This window comes from Rana temporaria, chromosome 4 (genome assembly GCF_905171775.1).
Source record: "Rana temporaria chromosome 4, aRanTem1.1, whole genome shotgun sequence".
Lineage (NCBI taxonomy): Eukaryota > Metazoa > Chordata > Amphibia > Anura > Ranidae > Rana > Rana temporaria.
In genome coordinates this window covers 193,348,098-193,371,546 of record NC_053492.1, presented here as the reverse complement: position 1 = coordinate 193,371,546, position 23,449 = coordinate 193,348,098, and the positions used below count along the sequence as shown (strand labels likewise).

Genomic DNA, 23,449 nt, shown 5'->3' with positions numbered 1-23,449 from the left:
TGGTACTGTAGTATGTTTACTATCAAATTTTGTATTACCAAAGTTTTCCTTCACACCCTATACAATATGATTGGAGTTATAACATGTTCAAAAACTTGTGGTGTTAATCTTGGTTCTCTAGGAGCTTAAGAACTCTAAAAAAGGCTTTTTAATGGTATCTACACTATTGACTTTCAGTGACATGGCAAGAGTAAATAAAAATCTTATTTCAGTATTCCTGTTCTACCAATTAAATGTCTTGCACACGCATATCCATATACTGTTTTTCTTCAGTTTGGTTGGCTTGCAACCTGTGTTAAAAATGGGACCCAGCCCATTGGTGAGTATGGGGTCCTACAGTTTGACCCCGATGATGACTCACCTCACTACCTATGTTTTTCTACATACATTTATTTGATTTACTACTTGTATTACAGATACCAACTGCTACCAACTGCACTCTACCTCTTATCCCAGCTAATGGTCTCCAGAGTGGTGCCAACAGCAGGAAAGAAGAGATCTTCAGGTCAGTGTGAAGCAATACACTGGGCATAAAAGCAGCGTTGTGTTGTTATCTCACCACCTGCTTTTACCCCTTGGACCCCACAGAAGCATGCAGTTGCAGGGTGCTTGCAGAGTGGCACTATTTACCTGAATAGGCCACAATTGGCATGTGGTAGCACCCACCAAAAGCAACCGGGGGCCTAATTCCTACTAAGGCATGTGTACATCTTTGGCTGCTGCCTCAGCATCAAAAGGGGGTAGCAAAACAACTACTCAACCACGTGGTTTTACCCCCCCCCCAACTTTATGTATAAAACAAGCCCTAAGGGTGCTTCTGCTGAATACGACTAAGGTCTCATTCACAAGTACAGCAGGCACTTCTGCTCCCCTGAAAAGTGATCTAAGTGTGTTTGACAGGTGGTGAGGATGCGATATGTTGTATCCTTACCACCTGATTTAAACCCATGATTGCTGTGCAATTCATGCGATTGTGGCACAGTAGTACAGCAATTAGAGGTTTAAATCAGGTGCGAGGAGGCAATACTGTGCCCGGTGATCTTTGACTTATCCCATGTTGTTCGGGTAGATCTCCACCTCTTTAAGGTTGCCTACCCCTGATTTAGAGTGTATCTTAACTTAAAAGAAAAATGAAATATATTGAAGCTTACCAGTCCTTAGATGTGGTGACTGCATTAGTTTTGTGTATGTTTCAGGCTATGAACATTTTTAGCAAGTACAGAAAATACCTACTGATCTTATCAGAAATTCATTGTCCGTGTCACTTTTTGCGAGCTAAAATGGACAACAGAAACAATATTATCCATCATTGGAAAATACTAGTCCTAAATGGAGATGAACAAAAGCAGACATGTTTGAATTCAAGCCTTTTTTTAACCTTCACTCCTTCAGTAGATACTTTGAAGAAGTGAGTGTGGAAGTGGGACAGGAAGCGTTTTACTCACAGCTATATCAGGTGAGAAAAAAAAGAGCAAAAAAGCCTAAGAAATGCAACTAATGCAGCAGCCTCAGCTAAGGACTGGTAAGCTACAATCTATATTATATATAACATGTATTTATTTTTGTTTATGGGTTTAGATGCACTTTAATGGAAAGTAGAGTGAGTTTATGTCTCGTTTACTTTAAAGAAGATGTATGGGGTACATAAAAAAAACATACATACTGACCTCCATGCTGCAGCATCAGCAACCAGCTCTAAGCTGTCTGTAGCCCCTTGCCGGATGACTCTGGGCCTCAGAAGAGCAAAATTAAGTGCACCCCTGTGACACACAAGAGAAGTATGGACAGCTTTGGCCAAAGAATCTTACTTTCCCAGGGACAGACATTTAGTCAACCTTTAATATCATTGGCAATTTATGGTTGCTGAATACCCTTTGCTCTTCCACGATATATGCTAGAACGGAAACTCTATGTGTTAATTGCAGCAAGCATCATTTAACTTTTAAGACTGCTCAATTCAGCTTTGAGATGACTTTCCGTGACTTCAGCCTTTGTTTTTATAAAGGAAAGATGGAAATAGATGCAGGGCTCTCTTTAGGGATTTACTGTGTATCCAAAAGACACAGCTTTTTGTTGATGTCCATTAATCAGGGCAAAGACATCAAGAAAGGACATTGAACTCTGGGATTAATTTACAGGATGTGCTCACCCCTAAATTGCTCCCAAAAGACAAGAAATAGAACATCAATATCTTGGGAACATAAAGCAGGAGCCTAATTAATGTAAAAATGCAAAAAAAAAAAAACTTTACACACTGTGTAAGAGCAAAAGTAAATAAATCATGGGCCTCATTACCCTTATGCATATTGATTGTGCACAGACAAATAGATGTATTTACTAAGCCCCTACATATGCACACAGTCCCATGAAGCCGTTCCAACGTCATCATGTATACTGGGGGACCAGCGGTGAGAAATTGAGTGCCCACCCATGTTCTTGGAGTGGAGTGGAGAGCTGCTTGCCAGGTATAAGGCAAGTATTTGACCCTATGCCTTACCTTTAGACAAAACAGGCAGGTAACTCATGTCTTTTTTTACTGCGGACTGGATTTTAACTTTCGTGTAAAGATTTTAACTGAAATGCACATTCCTCAATGCACCTTAACAGAATACAATGCACTAAAAACAGATGGTATTGACATTTATCATGCATGACAAATGAGAATCACATTGCCTGCATTAAATAGCATTGTATGACTTGCTAAATAGGTTCGGGGAAAATGCACTCCCATATCTGTGTACTCATATAAGCGCACAATATAAGCATACCATTGTGTATTTACTTTAGTAAATGCAGCCACCCATGTGTCTTCTTTGGGTTAACTGGTCCATGTTTTACTGTAGATAATTCAGAGGAGTGGGAAAGTGAATTTGCATCAACACAGTTGAGAACTGCCTGTTGCACTTTTTATTTGCACTAACCTTTAATTTTTCTGGACAAGATTTGAAGGGTGTACCCCCTTCATCTAGTGCCAAGCAATAATGAAACAAAGAAGTTTAACAAAACTTTAATAGAGGTTTGCAATTACAATATGTGTAATAACAATATGTGAAAGGGAAAAGCAAAAGGGTAATAAAACGAGAAAGTGAGCAAGATAAATAGTAGAGAAATGAGGACGGGGGAAATTAGGTCACAGAAATGGAAAAGGTCATAAAACTATATGAGATCTAGAAAGCTGAGATACACATTTAGGGATAGATTCAGAGAGAAGATACGACGGCGTATCTCCAGATACGCCGTCGTATCTCTGAGTGTTCGGGGTCGTATCCATGTGCCTGATTCATAGAATCAGTTACGCATAGATTTTCCTAAGATCCGACCGGTGTCGTATCTTAGGCTGCATATTTACACTGGCCGCTAGGTACGCGATGAATATGCAAATGAGCTAGATACGCCGATTCAGAAACGTACGTCCGGCTGGCGCATTTTTTTCCGTCATTTACGTTAGGCTTTTTTCGGCGTATAGTTACCCCTGCTATATGAGGCGTATCCTATGTTAAGTATGGCAGTCGTTCCCGCATCGAGTTTTGAAAATTTTACGTCGTTTGCGTAAGTCGTTTGCGAATAGGGCTGGACGTAATTTACGTTCACGTCAAAAGCAATGACGATTTGCAGCGGAATTTCGAGCATGCGCACTGGGATTTTTTCACGAACGGCGCATGCCGATTGGGAATGCCAATCAGCATGCCAATTTCTAAGATATCCTTTTTATATATAAAGGTTTAACCACCTTTTGCCGCAGATCATTTTTTCCTTTCCCCATGATTCAGAATCCAGAAACTTCAGTGCAGCACTGGATTAAAGATGAAAGGGTTTGTCAGGAGTCCAGAAACTCTTTGACCTTTTATACACACACACACACACACACACACACACACTAATTACAAGCAAATACATCACAGGTGATAATGGCTACTTTTAATAGCCATTCAAACCCCTTTGTGTCAACTTGTGTGCATGTTATCAGGCCAAAATCACCAGGGTATATACACTTTTGATCAGGGTCATTTAAGTAGTTTCTGTTGTCATGTCATTATGATTTAAAAAGAGTAAACACAGTTGATTGATAATAAATGGCTTCAGCCAAACACTGACCATGAGTGAAAGACATGAAAGACAAGTTTGTGTTATCATTCATATTCTCTGAAAAATGGCCAAAAAATCATAAATTCTGCCAGGGTATGTAAACGTATGAGCACAACATTGTGTGTGTGTATATATATATATATATATATATATATATATATATATATATATATATATATATATACACACACACACACACACATACACACACAGAGCCTTTTTGGCTCTTTGATGTATCTAGACAGCATCAGTTGTTACTCCGCCAGCATAACCCAGATGATTAGGCCAAAATGATAAATGTAACATTGAGTGAGTGAGTGAGTGAAAGACTTATATAGCGCTGCACATGCGAACTGAATTGCCTCTGGGCGCTTGTTTGACCATTTCTCCTTTGACCTCAGAAGAGATAGGTCTTGATCTTTCTCCTAAACGCCAAGTGGTTCTCCTCCAACCGAATGGAGGTTGGTAAAGTGTTCCAAAGTCGAGGGCATAGGACAGCAAATCTTCTTTCTCCTTTGGACTTGTATCTAGTTTTGGGGATTTGGAGTAGCTTTTGGTTGGAGGATCGCAGAACGCGACTGGGGTTGTAAGCCTTTAGTTTTTCGCATAGATATTTGGATGCATTTCCCAAAATACATTTATGCGTCAGACAGAGTGCTTTGAATGTGATTCTGTCTTTCACTGGCAGCCAGTGAAGGCTTCTCAGTGAGGGTGAGATTGATTCCCAAGGTTTTTTCCCAGTCACCAGTCGCACGGCCGTATTCTGAACGACCTGCAGACGAGTGATTTGGTACTTTGGGAGTCCGAGGTAGAGGGCATTAGCATAATCAAGTCAGGAGTTAACAATTGTTCCACCACAACTGCTATGTCCTCTTTGGGAATAAATGGAATAAGTCTGTGTAGTAGGTCGCAGCAAATGGTGGGATCCGCTGACTACTGACCCTATTTGTGCATCCATTGTCATGTTGGTGTCAAAGATGACTCCGAGACTTTTGACTTGGGAGCTAGGGGTGATGATTTTTCCCAGAATGGGCGGAGGTGTCCAGGTTGTTGCCAGTTGATTATTTTGATTGGCGTGAAACAGGAGAAGTTCTGTTTTCGATCCGTTGAGTTTAAGATAACTCTTTGTCATCCAGTTCTCTATCAAAGAGAGGCATTTCTATAGACCGAGATGATGATCCTTTTTGTTGCAGAAGCGAAAGTACAGTTGTGTGTCATCTGCATAAGGCCTCATTCACACTATGGGCCGTTCGTGAACGGCCGCTCCATGCATTCCTATGGAGTGTCGGATGTCAGCGGAGACATGTCCGCTGAAATCCGACCCGAGACATGTCCGCTGAAAACAGACGTATGGGGGCCACGTCCCCATCCGTCCATTCGCATCGGATCGGGTAAAAGATCTGATGAAAACGGACATGCTGTCCGTTTTCATCAGATCGCTCCATAGGACACAGCGGTGCCCGACAAGACCCTCCATGCTCAGTGAGCAGAGAGAAGCTTGTCATCCGTCGGCTCAGCAGAGATCTGCGGACTGATCTCCCGCTGAGCCGAAGGGAGCAGGCGGACACCGTAGCGACCGAGTCCGCCAAGTGTGAATGAGGCCTAAGAGTGGTAGAGCAGCTTTTGGCTGCTGCTGATTTCAAAAAGGGGGCGAAGATAGATATTTAACAGCACCGGGGACAGAGGGGATCCTTGAGGGACTCCGCATGACACCGTGCGTTTTTCAGAAGTGAACGGTCCCAGTTTCACTACTTGTGATCGGTTTTCCAAAAAGGAGGAGAACCAGGATAAGTCACATTCCGCGACATTGGCTACTTTACAGTAGGTGAACCCGATTTTGTGTCAATCTCGCTCTCTTTCTCGGCGAGATTGAGCACCTACGAGCCCCATCGCGGGAGCCAGCGCCGAGCTGGCTTGCCGCGATGGAGACAGAGCCGTCATAGAAGCGACGGGAGATCCGACTTGGATTCCCGCCAATTCTACACGTGTGCGGCGTTTGTTATGAATCCTGAAGGGGAAGTCCCCGCCGGATTTTAAATAAAAATCCGGCATGGGTCCCCCCCTCAGGAGCATACCGGGCCCTTAGGTCTGTTATGGGTTGTAAGGAGAGCCCCCCCTACGCCGAAAAAAAACGGCGTAGGGGGTCCCCCTACAATCCATACCAGACCCGTATCCAAAGCACGCTACCCGGCCAGCCAGGAAGGGAGTGGGGACGAGCGAGCGCCCCCCCCCCCTCCTGAGCCGTACTAGGCTGCATGCCCTCAACATGGGGGGGTTGGGTGCTCTGGGGCAGGGGGGCGCACTGCGGCCCCCCCACCTCAGTGCACCCTGTCCCCATGTTGATGAGGACAGGGCCCCTTCCCGACAACCCTGGCCGTTGGTTGTCGGGGTATGCGGGCGGGAGGCTTATCGGAATCTGGGAGCCCCCTTTAATAAGGGGGCCCCCAGATACCGGCCCCCCACCCTAAGTGAATGAGTATGGGGTACATCGTACCCCTACCCATTCACCTGCAAGAAAAGTGGTAAAAACACAAATAAACCACACAGTGTATTACAATATTTTATTAGTCTGCTCCGGAGGCCGCCCCCTGTCTTCTTTATTAGCTCTTTTACCAGGGGGAGCTTCTTCTTTGACGTCTTCGGGTGGGTGGGGGCCGCCGTCTGGTTCTCTTCCACCGCCGGGGGGGTGGCTTTTAAAAAAGCCCCCACCCCCCCGGCGGGTTTCCTCCGGCGTCTTCGGCGGGGCTCTTCTTCTTCCGCTATCCCGACGGGTCTTCTCCGCTATCCGGGGGGTCTCCTTCTATGTTCGCCGCTCTCCGCTGTTGACTCGTCGCACCCCGGTTCTTCGTCTCGCAGTCCGGTCCCTTCTTCCGTGCTGTACGTTTTCTTCCGTGCTGTGAGTTCTTCTTCCGTGCTGTGACGTCATGTTCTTCACTTCTCTTCTTCTCCCGATGTTGACACACCGGTCCTTCTCGCTGAAATGACGGATGCGCGCCTTGCATCGGACCTATATAGGCCTCACAGTCCCATCATGCTCTGTACCTACCCATGTGATACCTACCACGTGGTAGGTATCACATGGGTAGGTACAGAGCATGATGGTCATAACAAACGCCGCACACGTGTAGAATTGGCGGGAATCCAAGTCGGATCTCCCGTCGCTTCTATGACGCGCTTGCTGGGATGTGCTGTCACTATTCCAGTGAGTGCGAGATCTCGGCACCATGTCGCCGAGTATCAGCGCGACGCTGTCGTGCTAAAAGCACAATATCACAAACACCTACTGTAGCTAGCCGAGTCAGCAATAGTTTGTGGTCTACCGTGTCAAAAGCCGCACTGAGGTCCAACAGTACTAGGAGACAAGATTCTCCTTCGTCTGCGGCCTCGAGAGCATCATCCCATATTTTGAGCAATGCTGTTTCCGTCCCGTGCCCTGGACGGAAACCCGATTGAAAAGGATCCAGCAAATTATGGGTGTCTAAATGCTGTTGCAGCTGTTGTACCATACCATTGAGATAAATGGATTAAATGTGAGCATTAAAGTGGAGGTTCACCCAAAAAATAAATTTTTAACAGTAGATTGGGCCTAATTATGGGAAGCAGAATCAGGTGTTTTGATTAAAATCAATGCAGTACTTTTTTTGATATAGATGTTCTCCCGCCGCTTCCGGGTATGGGCTGCGGTACAGGGCATTCCTATTTGATTGACAGCCTTCCGACCGTTGCATACAGCGCGTCACCAGATTCCGAAAGTAGCCGAACGTCGGTGCGCAGGCGCCGTTTATCGACGCACCGACGTTCGGCAACTCGTGACGCTCTGTATGCGACCGTCGGAAGGCTGTCAATCAAATAGGAAAAAAAACAAGTACCACTGTGGCAGAGGGACTCATAGTTCTCAAAGTAGCACACATGTGGTGACAACTAGTTGTAGTTTACTGACACTTCCTTTAACTCCATAACTGTTGGTCCTTACCTCTGTATGGACCAGTGGCTGGAGAAAGAGTCTGCAGGAACCTAAACATTGCACCCATGATTCACTGATTTATCCACTAGCAATCATTATCGGTGTACCCATTTTGCAAAAGGTAGACTATAGGGTTGATTTATTAAAACTAGAGAGTGTAAACTCTGGTGCAGCTCTGCATAGAAAGCTTAATTGAACAAGCTGAGAAGCCGATTTGCTACCATAGCTGCACCAGATTTTGCACTCTCCAGTTTTAGTAAATCAACACCAATACGTTCTATAATAATGTGAAACTATTGGTTTGGCACAAGATAAAAGCTAACCAATTCTGAGGCACTGGTTAGGAAGTTTGTGGCAATGAGAAACATCTTGGTGGACCAACATGAGGAAATGTTTCAGTCAAAGCTGCTGATAGGCCCACTGTGTTTCAACAGTCAAATATCAGTCTATTGGGGTTGATTTACTAAAGGCAAATACACTTTGCACTACAAGTGCACTTGGAAGTCCAGTTGCTGTAGCTCTGATTGGATGATCTGAAAGGAGGGGAAGCTCTGCTGATTTTATCATCCAATCATGTACAATCAAAAATGCTGTTTTTTTATTTTCCTTGCATGTCCACCTCAGATCTACAGTAACTGCACTTCCAAGTGCACTTGTAGTGCAAAGTGGATTTGCCTTTAGTAAATAAACCCCTATGATAGGAATGAGCAAACCAATTCTCACAGCACATCAGAAGAATTTCCTAAAGGAGGGATTTCACAAATATTTTGCACTCTGTCCCCAGCAGATGTTCTCATCAATAAACTCAGCAGGGACCCTTTGTCATTTCTTTAAGCTGACTGCCTGTTCCAAATGCCATCATTTCAGTCACCATGTGAACTAACCAATCAGCAAGCTGTATTTATTAAGCTGGTGCAGAGTGTGGATTTATGGGTAAGCTTTGTCATCACTATTGTATTTGCTCATATTTGATTGCATGCCACTGCCAAAATAGGGACCTTAATAATTTATTTTTTATTTTTATCCCTTTCATTACATTGTGTTTATATTTCATGCAGGCTGGATATTAAAATGATGGTCAGATTATTTTTTTTATTGTAGGTTTGCTTTAAAAACAAAATTTCTAAGAGGTCATGGAAAGTGAGTAAATAATGCCTGTCTTGATATCAAATGCCACATTTGCATAAGAGTTGGCACAGTGATCAGACAGTTGCTGTATGACGACAAATTATGTCAATCATCAAATATGACCTGCCTAGCATCTAATGTGGGTGCGATATCACGAAGCAACAGTCCAGAGTATGAATGACTGGTCTGCAAAAGATAGAAGATAAAGAGGTTGGTTTACTAAACTGGAGAGTGCAAAATCTGATGCAGTTGTGCATGGTAGCCAATCAGCTTTCAACTTCAGCTTTTTCAGTTAGATTTTGACAAAAATCCTGGAAGCCGATTGGTTTCTATGCAGAGCTGCACCAGATTTTGCACTCTCTGGTTTTAGTAAATCAACCCCAAAGATGGACTCTTTGTTTTAAACTTTGTGTTCTTATTACCTTGTGTTGTATCAGCTTTAGCTAAAGCAAACATCCTTAATGCCTATACACTGTAGTGTTTAACATAATTATTTAATACTAATTAAAATATGCTCTGCATTAGAATAAAAGACAGCCCAGTGCTTTTATATGGACCCTGTCACTGCCATTGGCTCTGGGATGAAACGCTTAGGCCACTGAACAAATGGGGTGCAGAGGAGGGTACTGAGGGCAACAGAATAATAGGTGCCATCAGTCAAATTACTATGAAAAGTGAGAAGGGGGGGGGGGGAGAGGCATGGATATGAATGTACACATCTCGGCTCAGGTCCCAGGCAAGAGCATACACACATGGGTTTCTCCTTAGCAGCCAGCTGGATAAATGAAACCCTGCAAACAGGCAACAGCAATTGTTCGGCGACCAGCTAAAAGAGGACGGGTACAATTTTAAATGTAGTACCTTCTAGTGTGCCACTAGTGTTAGTATAGCTAAATTTAAGCTTATGACTCTGAAGTTCTGTGAATCTGTAATTGGGTTGGGTTACTGCATGTTAGGATGAATAGCTCTAAAGATGCAGGTACCTCCCTCCCGGATCTAGAGCGTGTAGAAGCTTCTTGAAGTTAGTGGAGGGAGACCAAGAGGTTCCGATCTGCATACTTGAGGGAACTTGACCAACCCCCAGGCAGAATGTCCTGGCAGGGGAGCTAGGTCAGCCCTTAAATATGGTGGACCTATGCCAGCAAGGGGGTCAGGTGCAATATGGAGTGCCGAGGAGGCTATTGGTGGCCTAGGAGCTAGGAGGGGTCCCCTGGGTCTAGGGGGGCTTTGCCTCCGATGTGGTTTGGGCTGGCTGGGAAGATTCCTTTCAGTGTCTGCTTTGAGAAGGAATCTTTCCTGAGACTAGCAGGGGGCAAGGAGGGCAGAATGAGGACATCAGCACACCTAGGGATTCACAAGGGGAGAAACTGCCACATGTAGCAAACTTTCATAGGACAGCGCTGTGCTTAACCCTTTTATCCTTTGTCCTGGGATATCTTAGGAGCAGAAAGGTGAGCTGCTAGACAAGAAGCCATTAGGGCTGGTAGTACCTGCAGGACGTGGAGCTGCAAGCAGTTCTACAGAGGGGAGGAGATACTCCTGCATGCAGGTTTCCAACATTTTGTGCCATTTTCCAAAGGGGACTAAGAGCTCCTAGTGCCACTGATGCCTAAAGAATGATTATGTCCAGGAAGGAGAACAGTCTAGTATCTTTTCTCTGTACATAAGAAGAAAGTTGTCCCCAATTGTAGTCAAGTTGGGCATCCTATAACCCCTTGACCCCATTCAAGATGTTATGTCAAATAAAAACTAGCCTAGATTTCTTGTGTTGTCTGGTTGTACAGGAATAAGGGAGCCAGTTACCAGCAGACCCTGCGGGGGTAGTGCTACTGTATATAAAGAAAAACAACAGTCATCTAATAAATGTGGACCTACGGTTTAGAAATAAAAGGTTTAACAGCACTTTAATCATAGTTAGAGGTAAATTTACTTACTGGCCAATAGTGATGCTCAAACCTGACAGTGATACCAAGCTGTCAGCCATGAAAACTAGTTGATATGTGCAGATCAGAGCACCCCAGGACTCAATGATCATAGTTATTATTATTATTATCTTCCCAAGCCAACAGGCCAAGTGCCTAAAACATTGTAACAGCAGAGATACTGCAGATGATTTTGACTTATTCCAGTGCACTCTGTACCAACCAAAATAAGCAAATGGACCTACACTACTGCTACAGCAGCCAGAATGTTAAACATCTAGAGACAAAAACAACAGGTCGAATGTCATGACACATGAACTAAGGGGAAAGTTAAGTCATGTAACACTTCACTTCACAGAAGAGATGTCTTAATACAACTTCTCTCGAAATGTTGACGATTTCCTCCTCAGTTTATGACATTTTTTAGATTCCATCTTCCTACCTGCAGTGACATTTTGGGCCAGCACGTTCTTCTTAAAAGTATTCCGCATAATGGATAATGCGTGCTGGATAATCTGTTTGAAGTGAGTGGTGTGGTTTGCTTTGCATGCCAATGAAAGTGTGTTTATTTGTTGGCTGATAAATCCCAATTGCTTCATAATAAACGCCAAAGACAGGCAGGCATTGTTACTGTTCAGAAAAAAAAATGTTTTTGTTAACCATAAAAAATGTGAAAGTCGCTTCTGTTATTTTGGAAAAAGATGGCAAATGCAGAATTTGCACCAAAGGAAGTCTGACTAAAGAAGGAAATTTAGATGCAGCGCAAGGACATGGAGGACATTCTAATCAAGTGATTTTTTATTTTTTATTTTTAACGCCTATCTATGGTCAAAATGTAAAAATCATATATTCATTTCCACATTGTATTTCAAATATTTCTGACCCACTCTATTAAAGTGGTTGTATACCCCCGATTGTGCGTTTTACCTATAAGTCTAGAATAAGGCTTACCTATAGGTAGTTGAAATATCTCCTAAACATGGGAGATACCGTATTTATCGGCTTATAACACACACCCTAACTTTAGGAGGGAAGTTTCAGGAAAAAAACTTTCCACAGCCCCCTGTGTATAAAACGCAGGCACAGTTTACCCTCTATTTTCAGTGTAAAAAAGTGAGCGTTATAGTAGTGCGCCGATGATGTCATCGGTACAAGCGATGTGAAGAAACGGCCCTCCGTGCTGTTTCTTCCCGGGCGTGTGCCGTGACTGGGATGAAAATGGATGCTTTCTGCAGCGGGGACAGCGTGGGCTTCATTTGCAGGTAAGTGCCACATTATGAAGAAAATTTTGGGAGAAAATGGACAGCCGCACTCCAGATAAACTTCGGAAAGTTGTCTTTATTCGGTAAAAGTAAGCATACACAGCAAGACACAGCCACAGAAAGGGACAGCCGACATGTTTCGCACTACGTTAGTGCGTAGTCAAAAAGTGACACATTATGTTTGCTGGAAACAAAAGAGGAAGTACAGCCCATCAGGGTTTACTTCCTCTTTAATGTAAATAGTCTTGAAGTTTGTAAACTTACTTTGTGAAGATCCGTGCACTTTTACTGCACTTTTACGTTCATTTGATTCCTTGAATTCACTATGTCCTGTGAGTAGACACTGCTGTGTCACACATTTCACAGAACCTGCCTTCGGAACTACAGAGGTGCTGAGAGAAGGAGTTGCAGGAGGCAGAGTCAGTACAGGAATCTCAGCTTGCAGGCAGCAAGGTACCCTGGGATATGTAGTCCATAGAAATGAAAAGTAAACAGTAGAAGAGAAGTTGCAAAGCATGCAATGAATATAGGAGGTTGTGGAAAGAGATGACCAGCAGAGATGTTGTAAAATTAAGTGAATGCTGCGACCATGGAATTTACAGGGCTCATTTACACTTGCTTCGGCTTCAACACAAATTAATGGCTAATTTACACTTGCTTCAAAAAAGGATTTGGACACGCTATGTTAAAGCGGGGGTTCACCCTTAGAGGGCACTTTTCCCCCTTAGATTTCTGCTCGTTTTTACTAGGGGAATCGGCTATTTATTTTAAAATATGTGCAGTACTTACCCGTTTACGAGATGCATCCTCTCCGTCGCTTCCGGGTATGGGCTTCGGGAATGGGCGTTCCTTCTTGATTGACATGCTTCCGAGAGGCTTCCGACGGTCGCATCCATCGCGTCACGATTTTCCGAAAGAAGCCGAACGTCGGTGCGCAGGCGCAGTATAGAGCCGCACCGACGTTCGGCTTCTTTCGGCTACGAGTGACGCGATGGATGCGACCGTCGGAAGCCTCTCGGAAGGCTGTCAATCAAGAAGGAACGCCCGCTCCCGAAGACCCATACCCGGAAGCGACGGAAGAAGATGCAGCTCGAAAACGGGTAAGTACGGCTCATATTTTAAAATAAATAGCCGATTCCCCTAGTAAAAACGAGCAGGAAGCTAAGGGGAGAAAACATTTTTTTTTACAAATTGGTGAACTCCCGCTTTAAAGCTATCTAAATGCTAGTCAAAGCTTCTGTCACTATATAAAATGGTTACACCTTGCTTTTGCTTCGCTTTAAGATCTATACACCATGTCGTTTTGGTGGTGCTTCAAAGCATCTTCAAAGCCTCCATAGAAGTCTATAGCAAAGCGTGCTTAAAGCCCCACTTAAGGCCCATGGAAGCTCCACCAAAGCCTTATCGAAGCCCCACTGAAGCACCAAGCAAAAGCAAGGTGTAAACAGGACTGAAAGCTATACATTTTATTAAGCGACAGGAGCTTTGACTGGCATTACAACAAAGCGTGTCGGAAGCCATGTTTTGAAGCAAGCGTAAACTAGCCCCAATAGCAGAGTATAAATTTAACCGGATATTCATACACATAGAGGCACATTTTTAAAGCACACATAAGATTAACTTTCATATTTGTATTATTCAATTTACTCTTTGCCACATTGATAAAGGTTCCCAACACTGATGACCTTGTATTTTAGTATTTATGCAAATTCTTAGATATAAAATATTAATAGATAATGAGATTTATAAAAGCCCCAAAGTGTATTTTAGGGCATTCTTCCATGCAGTCACAACTTCAGCACTTTGCTTGTAGTAACAGTATTCAGGAACAGAGTGGATTTTTTGTATAAATAATAGATGTAAAGTTGTACGATTCAAAATGTCCCCTAGAAAGTGAATAATTGAGTCATTAGAACCCCCTGCAATACAGAACTTCTGAGTTAAAGAGTAAGCCAGCGGACTTCCAAAGCTGCTAGCAGTTTAATATAAGAGTCTGGATTTAATTTCTTAAAATAAACCTTTAAACTTTTTTATTATACACAAGTGCGCTCATTAAAGTGTATGTCAAGGCAAAAATTAAAACACATATTTAATATGTCTCATGCACATTTGCCCACATTTCATGTCTTTAAACATGCTGGAAATAAATAAAGATAACCGTTGATGTGCCAGAAAATTTGTGTGCTTCTCCATTTCTTAAGAACATGACAGTACAGCTCTTAATTCTTAAGCATGTGGTGTCAGCCCTGCCTTCTTAATTTCTGATGGATTAAAAATAACCCAAACCTCTCTCCGTCAACCCCATATTCTTGTTTCCCTAACTTCTCTTCCTGCACAGGACGTTATCGGCTTACATGATTTCTGGAAAGGTCAACAATTCATTTATGCACTTATCAAATAGATATAACAAAACATATTCAATGGTGTTATTGACAGACTAAAAGAGAGCAAGGGGGCTCTGAAATTAACCATTGGGGAATGGTAATGGGAATGGGGCAATGACACAGACAAGGGGGTTCTGTGCTGGACTGGAGGTAACTGGGGCAGAAAATGAACTCATACTACCTTCAGGAGTACAAGAAGCTGGGTACTGTTTAGGAGTACAGGGGATCTGGTGGGGGCATAGGGGTCTGCTGTTATCTATATGTGGGGGATATAGGGGGTCTGGTGTTATTTAGGAATGGGGAGTATAGTGGTTCTGGTGTTATTCAGGACAGTGCAATATGTAGGTGTAGCTTTGTGTGGCTGTGAATTGAGTGTGGGTGGGGACACAGGGCCCCCCCCCATGATCTATTATTGCCCGGGGGCCCCATGAGTTGTCAGTCCGCCTTTACTTTCAGATCCCATGCTGTGCGGCTTGCTGAACACAGCAGGTCCCTTGTTTTTGGTAAAGGCACCATTCTGAGAGCCCTTTCCATTTTCTCAATAAATGCAAAGTGTTCTTTTATTGGATGAGGTGGAAATTGTGACATCACCTACCCATCTCCCCATTTCATCCAATCAGCAAACACTTTGCATTCACTGTGAAAATGCAAAGTGTTCCCTGAAAGGCGCCAGTGCAAAGCAAGTGACCTCCTGTTTTCTGTAAGCAGCAGAGACCTGGAAATTAGTGGAGATGACTGTAGTAGTGGTGTCTTCTTCAGTGATTTCCAGCTTCCACAGGTATGGCACATACATATGTAGCAGGTACTTCCCCAGACTGATCTAATCTATCAGGGGACAGCTGTCTGTTGCAGAATAAGCAGCGTGGGCTTTTTCACCCCCCTTCCTCACTTCACACACACACAGACACTCAGAACTGCTTGTTTGGAAACTCCCTATTGGAGGTTGACTGTAAACTCTCTATTGGAAGAGCCTGAGCCAATCATGAGACAGCAGCAAAGGACTGTAGGAGAGGACATAAAAAGCCAGAGGAACTAGGCCAGAGCCTTTTTGCCTGCACTGCATCAGGAGAGCATCTTCACTATGTGTGTGTGGAAACACGGCCTACCAAGGGGCACACAGCCTGCAACTCCAGCCCAGAGGAACAGATTGTTCATGCAGCTCCAGCCCAGAGGAACAGACTATCCATGCTAAAGAAGGACACCCTGCAACAGCTTAAGGACTGCGACACACCTGCATCTAAGATCGATCGATCAGGGGAGGACCGCTGACTGTGTACATGATTTGGTAAAGGGGGCTTTGCCCAGGAACCTTTAATGGTTTTCATAGAATACCACATCCAAATATTGTCCATAGAGCTCCTACATTGGCAGTGAAAATAAAACGCAAAGCATTGCCTCCAGGACATTACCACGGTTTCTCTTAAAGGGGACACACCACGGGTATTGATATCATTTCACTGGGTGGGTACTGGAGGTATCGTCGGCCTGGGGTTCCCCTTTAGCCACAGCATCCCGCACACACCAAAAGTTATTGGGAAGTCTATTTAATCTGTACATATTGTTACCTATTGCTTTCATTGTTTGCATAGTGTTCCTGACTGTTTTCTTTAAACTGTTTCAACCAAGTCCTGGGCACTTGCACAGGTCCTGGCGGACTAACGTTAACCTGAATTTTACTATTCTTCAAGTAAACTACAAGAAGAACTGTGTTGTGTATTCCTGCTGAGTTATTCTATTACATTGCTAAGTGTGCCAGAGGGGTTGAAAGGCAGAGTAACAAACGGAACAAACAAAAGCAGCTCCCTCTGGGGTTTGCTACACATACTTATATTGGTCCAACCTGGACCAATATAACCATGTAAGAATACCTGAAATTCATTTTTATTACAATGATGAAAAAAAAAAAAAAGCACAACTTGTATGTGCCCATTACGTATGACTTCAGGGTTATATAAATACTCCAAATTAAACAGAGCATAACCTTGAAATGACCAGCATATTCAGGATTACTGGAGGATAACATGAGTCTTCTCATATGCATCCATTTATTTTCACAGATACACTGTTTGATTAGGAATAGACAAACTCAGTGTTCTGTCCCTCTGTCATGTAAATGTGTCCTCCTGTTCTTGTAGCCAGTACAAAGTAATGTTTAAAGTTTATGCAAACCCTAACAATGATTTTATTTTAGTTGCTCTCTTTTCGTCTGTTAAATACACTTTTGAAAGCATTTTTATATATCTGTTTAATAGGTGCAGAAGATTACCTGTTGACCCTTCTAGATTTTTTTTGCGCTGACAACTTCCAAAAAAACAAAAAACAAACAAACACTGTCTAATAGGAAAACTATGATGTCAGTCACCCGTCTCCTGACCACTTCTTCAATATGCCACTGCAGACCCTTAAAATAAAACTGTACTTCTGGGTGTTTTCCTTGTCCTACCCCACAGAATAGTGCTTAGTGCCTGGGTGGTCCCTGATTATACATGAGTACTGCTACAGGAGGAGAGAGGAGGTGGTGTCCAATTGTATGCAAATGCTGATTTTGCCAGAAGTAAAGTCAATATTTGCATAGAATTCTAGGGTGGCAGACAGGCAAAGTGTACAGGAGCCTTGAAGGCAAAATGGAGCATTGGAAGGCGACTGCTATGCAGATGGAAGATTATTTTGATTTTTTTTGTGCACGTGACAGATGAACTATAAATAAGCTCTACACTGTCAGCTACACATTGTTAGTAGACAAAGATGAACAGTTGGTTCTGGGCCTGGCATATCTATGTTGGCCACAGATGTCTTTCACAGCCTGGGCATAGACATGGGATGGGAATGACAACTGTAGCTATATGCCAGTAGCTTATATACACACTTACTGGCCACTTTATTAGGTACACCGGTTCAATTGCTTGGCAACACAAATCAGTCAATCACATGGCAGAGACTCAATGCATTTAGGCATCAAGACGTGGTGAGGATGACTTGCTGAAGTTCAAACCAAGCATCAAAATGGGATAGAAGTGGGATTTAAGTGACTTTGAACATGGCATGGCTGTTGGTACCAGGCGGGCTAGTCTAAAAAAAACTGTTGATCTACTGGGATTTTCACACATAGCCATCACTAGGGTTTACAGGTCCAAAAAAGAGAAAATATCCAGTGAGCGAAAATACCTTGTTGATGTCAGGAGAATGGGCAGACTGGTTTGAGATGATAGAAAGGCAACAGTAACTAAAAAAAAACACTCCTTATATGCAGTATACCTACTCTGACAGCACAACATATCAAACCTTGAAGCAGGTGGGCTACAGGAGCAGAAGACCACACCGGGTACCACTCTTGTCAGCTAAGAACAGGAAACTGAGGCTACAATTTGCACAGGCTCACCAAGATGAAACAATAGAAGATTGGAAAAACATTGCCTGGTCTGATGAGTCTCGATTTTTTGCTGCGACATTCAGATGATAGGGTCAGAATTTGAATAATTTGAACCAATTGAGCATCGTTTAATGCCGAGCCCTACCCCAGTATTATTGCTGACCATGTCCATACCTTTATGACTACAGTGTCCCCATCTTCTGATGGATACTTCCATCAGGATAATGCACAAAGATCAAATCATCTCAAAACTGGTTTCTTGAACATGACAATTAATTCACTGTATTCCAATGGCCTCCATAATCACCAGATCTTAATTCATTAGAGAACCTTTGGGATGTGGTGGAACGGGAGATGCCCAGCCAACAAATCTGCAACAACTGCGTGATGCCATCTTGTCAATATGGACCAAAATCTCTGAGGAACGTTTCCAACACCTTGTTGAATCTTTGCCACAAAGAAAAAAGCCGTTCTGAAGGCAAAATCGGGTCCAAACAATGTAATGTGATTGCCTTACACCCTTAAAATTATGATATTTTATTATTTAGTACATTTAAGGAAAGTGTCTCTTTAATAATTTATGGATCCAAATATTCCCCACTGTAATTTCTTAAACTGTACTCCTGGCAATTACTTTCAATCCTGACACTGAAAGCCATACATGATCAAAAGTTCAGCAGGTACTGGCTGAATTTCGATCCATGTGTAGGCAGGCTGGTTGTACAGAAATCAATTTTTGTACAACCAGCCTGTTGGATTTTGCCTGCTCTATCAGCATTACTGGTTATAGCCAGCAGCACTGATCAGTGTATTCTAATGGTGAGGAAGACTCACCACGGTCAAGATACAAAAAAAAAAAAAGACTAATCTATGGGCAGTAAAGTAAGAAAAAAGCCTCAAATGGAAACATAAAAAAACAGATACCTGCAGTATGGCGATAGTAAGACCCACAGTGTACAGGGCAGCCCAAAAAGTCACATGTATAGATCTTGTCATAAGAATCCCCATTTTAACACTCCAACCTCTACAAAAATCTGAATTTGGCTGGAGTATGATTTGTTACACTAAATGATGTATCTTTGTTTTGTTTACTCAAAAGATTTTATTAAAGGAAAAAAGAACATACAACGTATCACTTTGAAGTTGTGCTTCAGATTGCACTGGTTGAAAGCAACACTACAAACCCCAAAAGCATCCATTACACACACACATATACATATATATCATATATATATATATATATATTTTTTTTTTTATCATTGCAAATGTACTATATGCACTATACATTACAGCTCAGCTGTCCCTAATTTGTTGGGTTACCCCATTAAAAAAATAAACCCACTAGTCACAAAATTATTTGTGCTGCCCCCTACACAGTATCCAGTTCTCCTCTATGATACATTAGTATTATTATTAAGGTATTTATATAGCGCTGGCAATTTACGCAGTGCTTTACATATACATTGTACATTCACATCAGTCCCTACCCTCAAGGAGCTTACAATCTAAGGTCCCTCACACACATTCATATACTAAGGCAGCATGGCACCAAATAGCTTTCTAGCTGTCTTTTAAGGGCATTCTGAGCACCACTTTAAGAGGGACATTCTTACTATTGACCACCAATCTAAGGAGCATTGTTCCTATTGAGCCCTGATGAATTGGTTTTAGTAAGGGTTCCTTGAGATTTAGGGCCAGATCCACATACATTTCGATCGGTGCAGCGTATCAGAGATACACTACGCCGCCGTACCTTACCTGGCCTATATTCGAATCCTCAGCGAGTTTGCGCCGTAAGTTACGGCGGCGTAGTGTATTTCTGGCGGCGGATTTCAAATTGGGCAGGTTTCATTTAAATGAAGCGCGTCCCCGCGCCGAATGAACTCGCATGCGTCATCGCAAAATTTCCCGCCGTGCATTGCGCTAAATGACGTCGCTAGGACGTCATTTTTTTAACTTAGACGTGAGTTACGTCCATCCCTATTCACGGACGACTTACGCAAAAAAAATAAAATATCAAATTTCGACACGGGAACGACGGCCATACTTAACATGGCAAGTCTACCTATACGCCGCAAAATACCAGCTTTAACTATACGCCGGAAAAAGCCGACTACAGACGATGTTAGAAAATGCGACGGCCGCGCGTACGTACGTGGATCGTCGTAAATCGCTAATTTGCATACCTAACACGGGAAAACGACGCAAACTCCACCCAGCGGGCGCCGAAGTATTGCATCCAAGATCCGAAGGCGTACGAAGCCGTATGCCTGTCGGATCGAACCCAGGAGCCGTCATATCTTGGTTTGAGGATTCAAACTAAAGATACGACGCGGGAAATTTGAAAGTACACCGGCGTATCAGTAGATACGGTGGCGTACTTCGTCTGTGGATCTGGCCCATACAAATTATTTTTGGGCTTCCTCTAGGGCAGTGATGGTGAACCTTGGCACCACAGATGTTTTGGAACCCATAATGCTCAACTACCCTGCAGAGTGCATGAGCTTGATGGCAAATGTAGTTCCAAAACATCTGGAGTGCCAAGGTTCGCCATCAGTGCTCTAGGGTTAAAAGGTTGAGAACGTCAGTACTAAGGACAATTTTAGACAGGAGCCAATTAACCTACCAGCATTTCTTTGGAGTACATTACAATTAATTATCCAAATATTGGTGTATTCCTTCCAACCTGTAAGGCTTCATGTACAGTGTACACGGGACGTTGTTCAACTTCTCCTGGACAATTTAACTTGACAGCTAAAAATCTGTGTCTAAAAACTGCAGTTTACTGTAGCTGCGTTTGCATCTTTGTTAAAATGAAAAACGTCTGTAAACAAAACGCTGCTAAACACAAGTAGCTGCGTTTAGCGCTTCAACTGCCTCTAAACACAGCTTCTGAATGCATTTTTTTGGGGGGTTCAAGAAAAAGCCTCTAAACACAACTGCCTAGAAAACGACTATAAACGAACCAGTGTACATGTACTGATAATATAACATAGAGGAGAGTTCTGGAGAAGTTGAAAAAAATGCCCAACTGCTCCTAAATGTCCGTTTACCAGCAGCAGTGTACATGAGGCCTAAGACAATTTTCCAAAACTAAACATCTCAGTTATTTCACAACTACAAATATAATGTTCATAAATTAATAAAGATTTTAAAATAATTATAGAAGTTTACTTTGTACAGTACACTTTTACAAACTGGGAGCACACAACTTCAAGAGAAGCCAAGACTTTTCATTGACGCCTTTTCTTTCCAACTTAATTCAGAGTTATACAACTTTAAAGATGACTCCACACTCCGCTTTAAATTAATAATCATCATCCATAGCCCATTGCGAATGAATAGGCTGCTTTAACACAATGCATGTCAACATGCAAAATGATGCACCGCAACAAGTATGAAATAAGGTGTAACTAAAAGAGCAATCTAAACAGATATTAAAAATGAAAATATAGATTTACAGACAATTCATATGCCTCAGTAAAGCAACATTCACATCTGATCAAAATTCGATTTCAAAAGAGATCAGTTGTAAAGTTGCACTTTAAAAAAAAAAGAAAAGGTGGCAGCCTTACCTTAAAGTACGCCCTCTGCAGGAAGTTGTAGGGAATTCTGCGCTGGAACTCACTTCTGATGTCCTCACTGACTCTGTGCCTGGACAGGGCTCCCAGCCTGCTCTCTTCACATTGTTTAACACAGGCTGACCTAGACAACATTACACTGGCAAAGCTTAAATCCCAGTCCCTGGGGGTGAGCTCTAAAGGGTACCTCTGCTTACAACCCAACCTGCAGCTTATCTTGGTTTGCCTAAGTTGGGAGAAGCTGCTCAGAGCCTTTTCTATAGAATCAATGACCATTTGGTAATCATTTCTGTAATAGGCTTCTATTCCATTTTCATAAAGCAGATCATAGGGCTCCAGACTCTTGACTGAGGAGTGCAGGAAAAGCAGCAAAAATGGGGTGTACAGCTCCTTGAACAGCATGTCTGTCTCTGATCTTACTCCTAGAATGTCTAGATCCCTTTAAAAGGGGGTTTGTGCTTCTCCTGTAAGCAGCATGTGCAGCTCTGACTGACTCACACACTGAAATGAGCAGCCGGCTGGTCTTAAAGTGACACACACTATTTTTAGGAGGAGTCCAGAGCAAGCAGCAGCACAAGTGATCAGCCCTCCAGTAGGATCTCAGCAAGCTTTCCTCTAGTTAGTACACTCTGAACGCTTGCCAAGTGAAGGAGCGATGCTTTTTTTACTTGTGTGTTTGCTGCTAAGTCGTGTTTTCTTGGGCTGATCAAGTATTTCCTTTTTATATAGGAGCTTGTGTGCTTTACAATATTTCTTTCATGATAATCCATCTTTTCATACTAAAAATGTTATAGCATTAGTAAATAACTGAGTGCATTGTGGCTGTTTAATGAAAGCTAGAGGCGAGGAAGTTGCCTGTAGCAGCTGGTTAGGTTAAAGGGGTTGTAAAGGTACAACTATTTTTCCTAAATAGCCTCCTTTACCTTAGTGCAGTCCTCCTTCACTTACCTCATCCTTCCATTTTGCTTTTAAATGTCCTTATTTCTTCTGAGAAACCCTCACTTCCTGTTCTTCTGTCTGTAACTCCACACAGTAATGCAAGGCTTTTTCCCTGGTGTGGAGTGTCGTGCTTGCCCCTTCCCTTGGACTACAGGAGAGTCAGGAAGCCCACTAACACACAGCTCCTTTCTCTATCTGCAACGTAGAGAGCGCCCTGACTCACCAGGGAGAAAGCCTCACATTACTGTGTGGAGTTAAGCCTCGTACACACGACCGAGGAACTCGACGGGCGAAACACATCGTTTTCCTCGTCGAGTTCCTTGTTAGGCTGTCGACGAACTCGATAAGGCAAGTTTCTCTATTCCCGTCGAGGAAAAAGAAGACATGCTCTCTTTTTGGCTCGACAGGATCCTCGACAGTTTCCTCGTCGAAAAATGTACACACGACCAGTTTCCTCAGGCAAAAAAAAATCCCAGCAAGTTTTTTGGTGTTTTTTGCCGAGAAACTCGGTCGTGTGTACGAGGCTTTACAGACAGAAGAACAGGAAGTGAGGATTTCTCAGAAGAAATAAGGACATTTAAAAGCAAAATCGAAGGATGAGGTAAGTGAAGGAGGACTGCACTAAGGTAAAGGAAGCTACAGTAGGTGCCGCCGATTTTGTGTCAATCTCGCCTTTGCTGGCGGCATAATTGACCACCCGCGATCCCTGTCGTGGGAGCCAGCGCTGAGCTATGTCGCTCCTTCCGTTCGCCGATTTTTATGGATGCGCAGCATCCTGTGGGGGCAGCGAGCACGAGAAGCACAGCCTCCAGC

General features: G+C 43.1%; 1 protein-coding gene across 2 annotated transcripts in view; it reads right to left on the bottom strand.

Moving 5' to 3' along the window:
* Positions 1-22,213, bottom strand: part of P3H2 (prolyl 3-hydroxylase 2) — a 214,452-nt gene extending 192,239 nt beyond the window's left edge. Inside the window, exon 1 of one of the 2 annotated variants that reach the window (XM_040349575.1) lies at positions 21,692-22,213. In XM_040349575.1, coding sequence (XP_040205509.1) covers positions 21,692-22,099 — 408 coding nt within the window. In that variant the 5' untranslated portion in view covers positions 22,100-22,213. The remainder of the gene's footprint in view (positions 1-21,691) is intronic. The other variant, XM_040349574.1, reaches the window with a different exon arrangement.
* Positions 22,214-23,449: the final 1,236 nt, after the last annotated feature.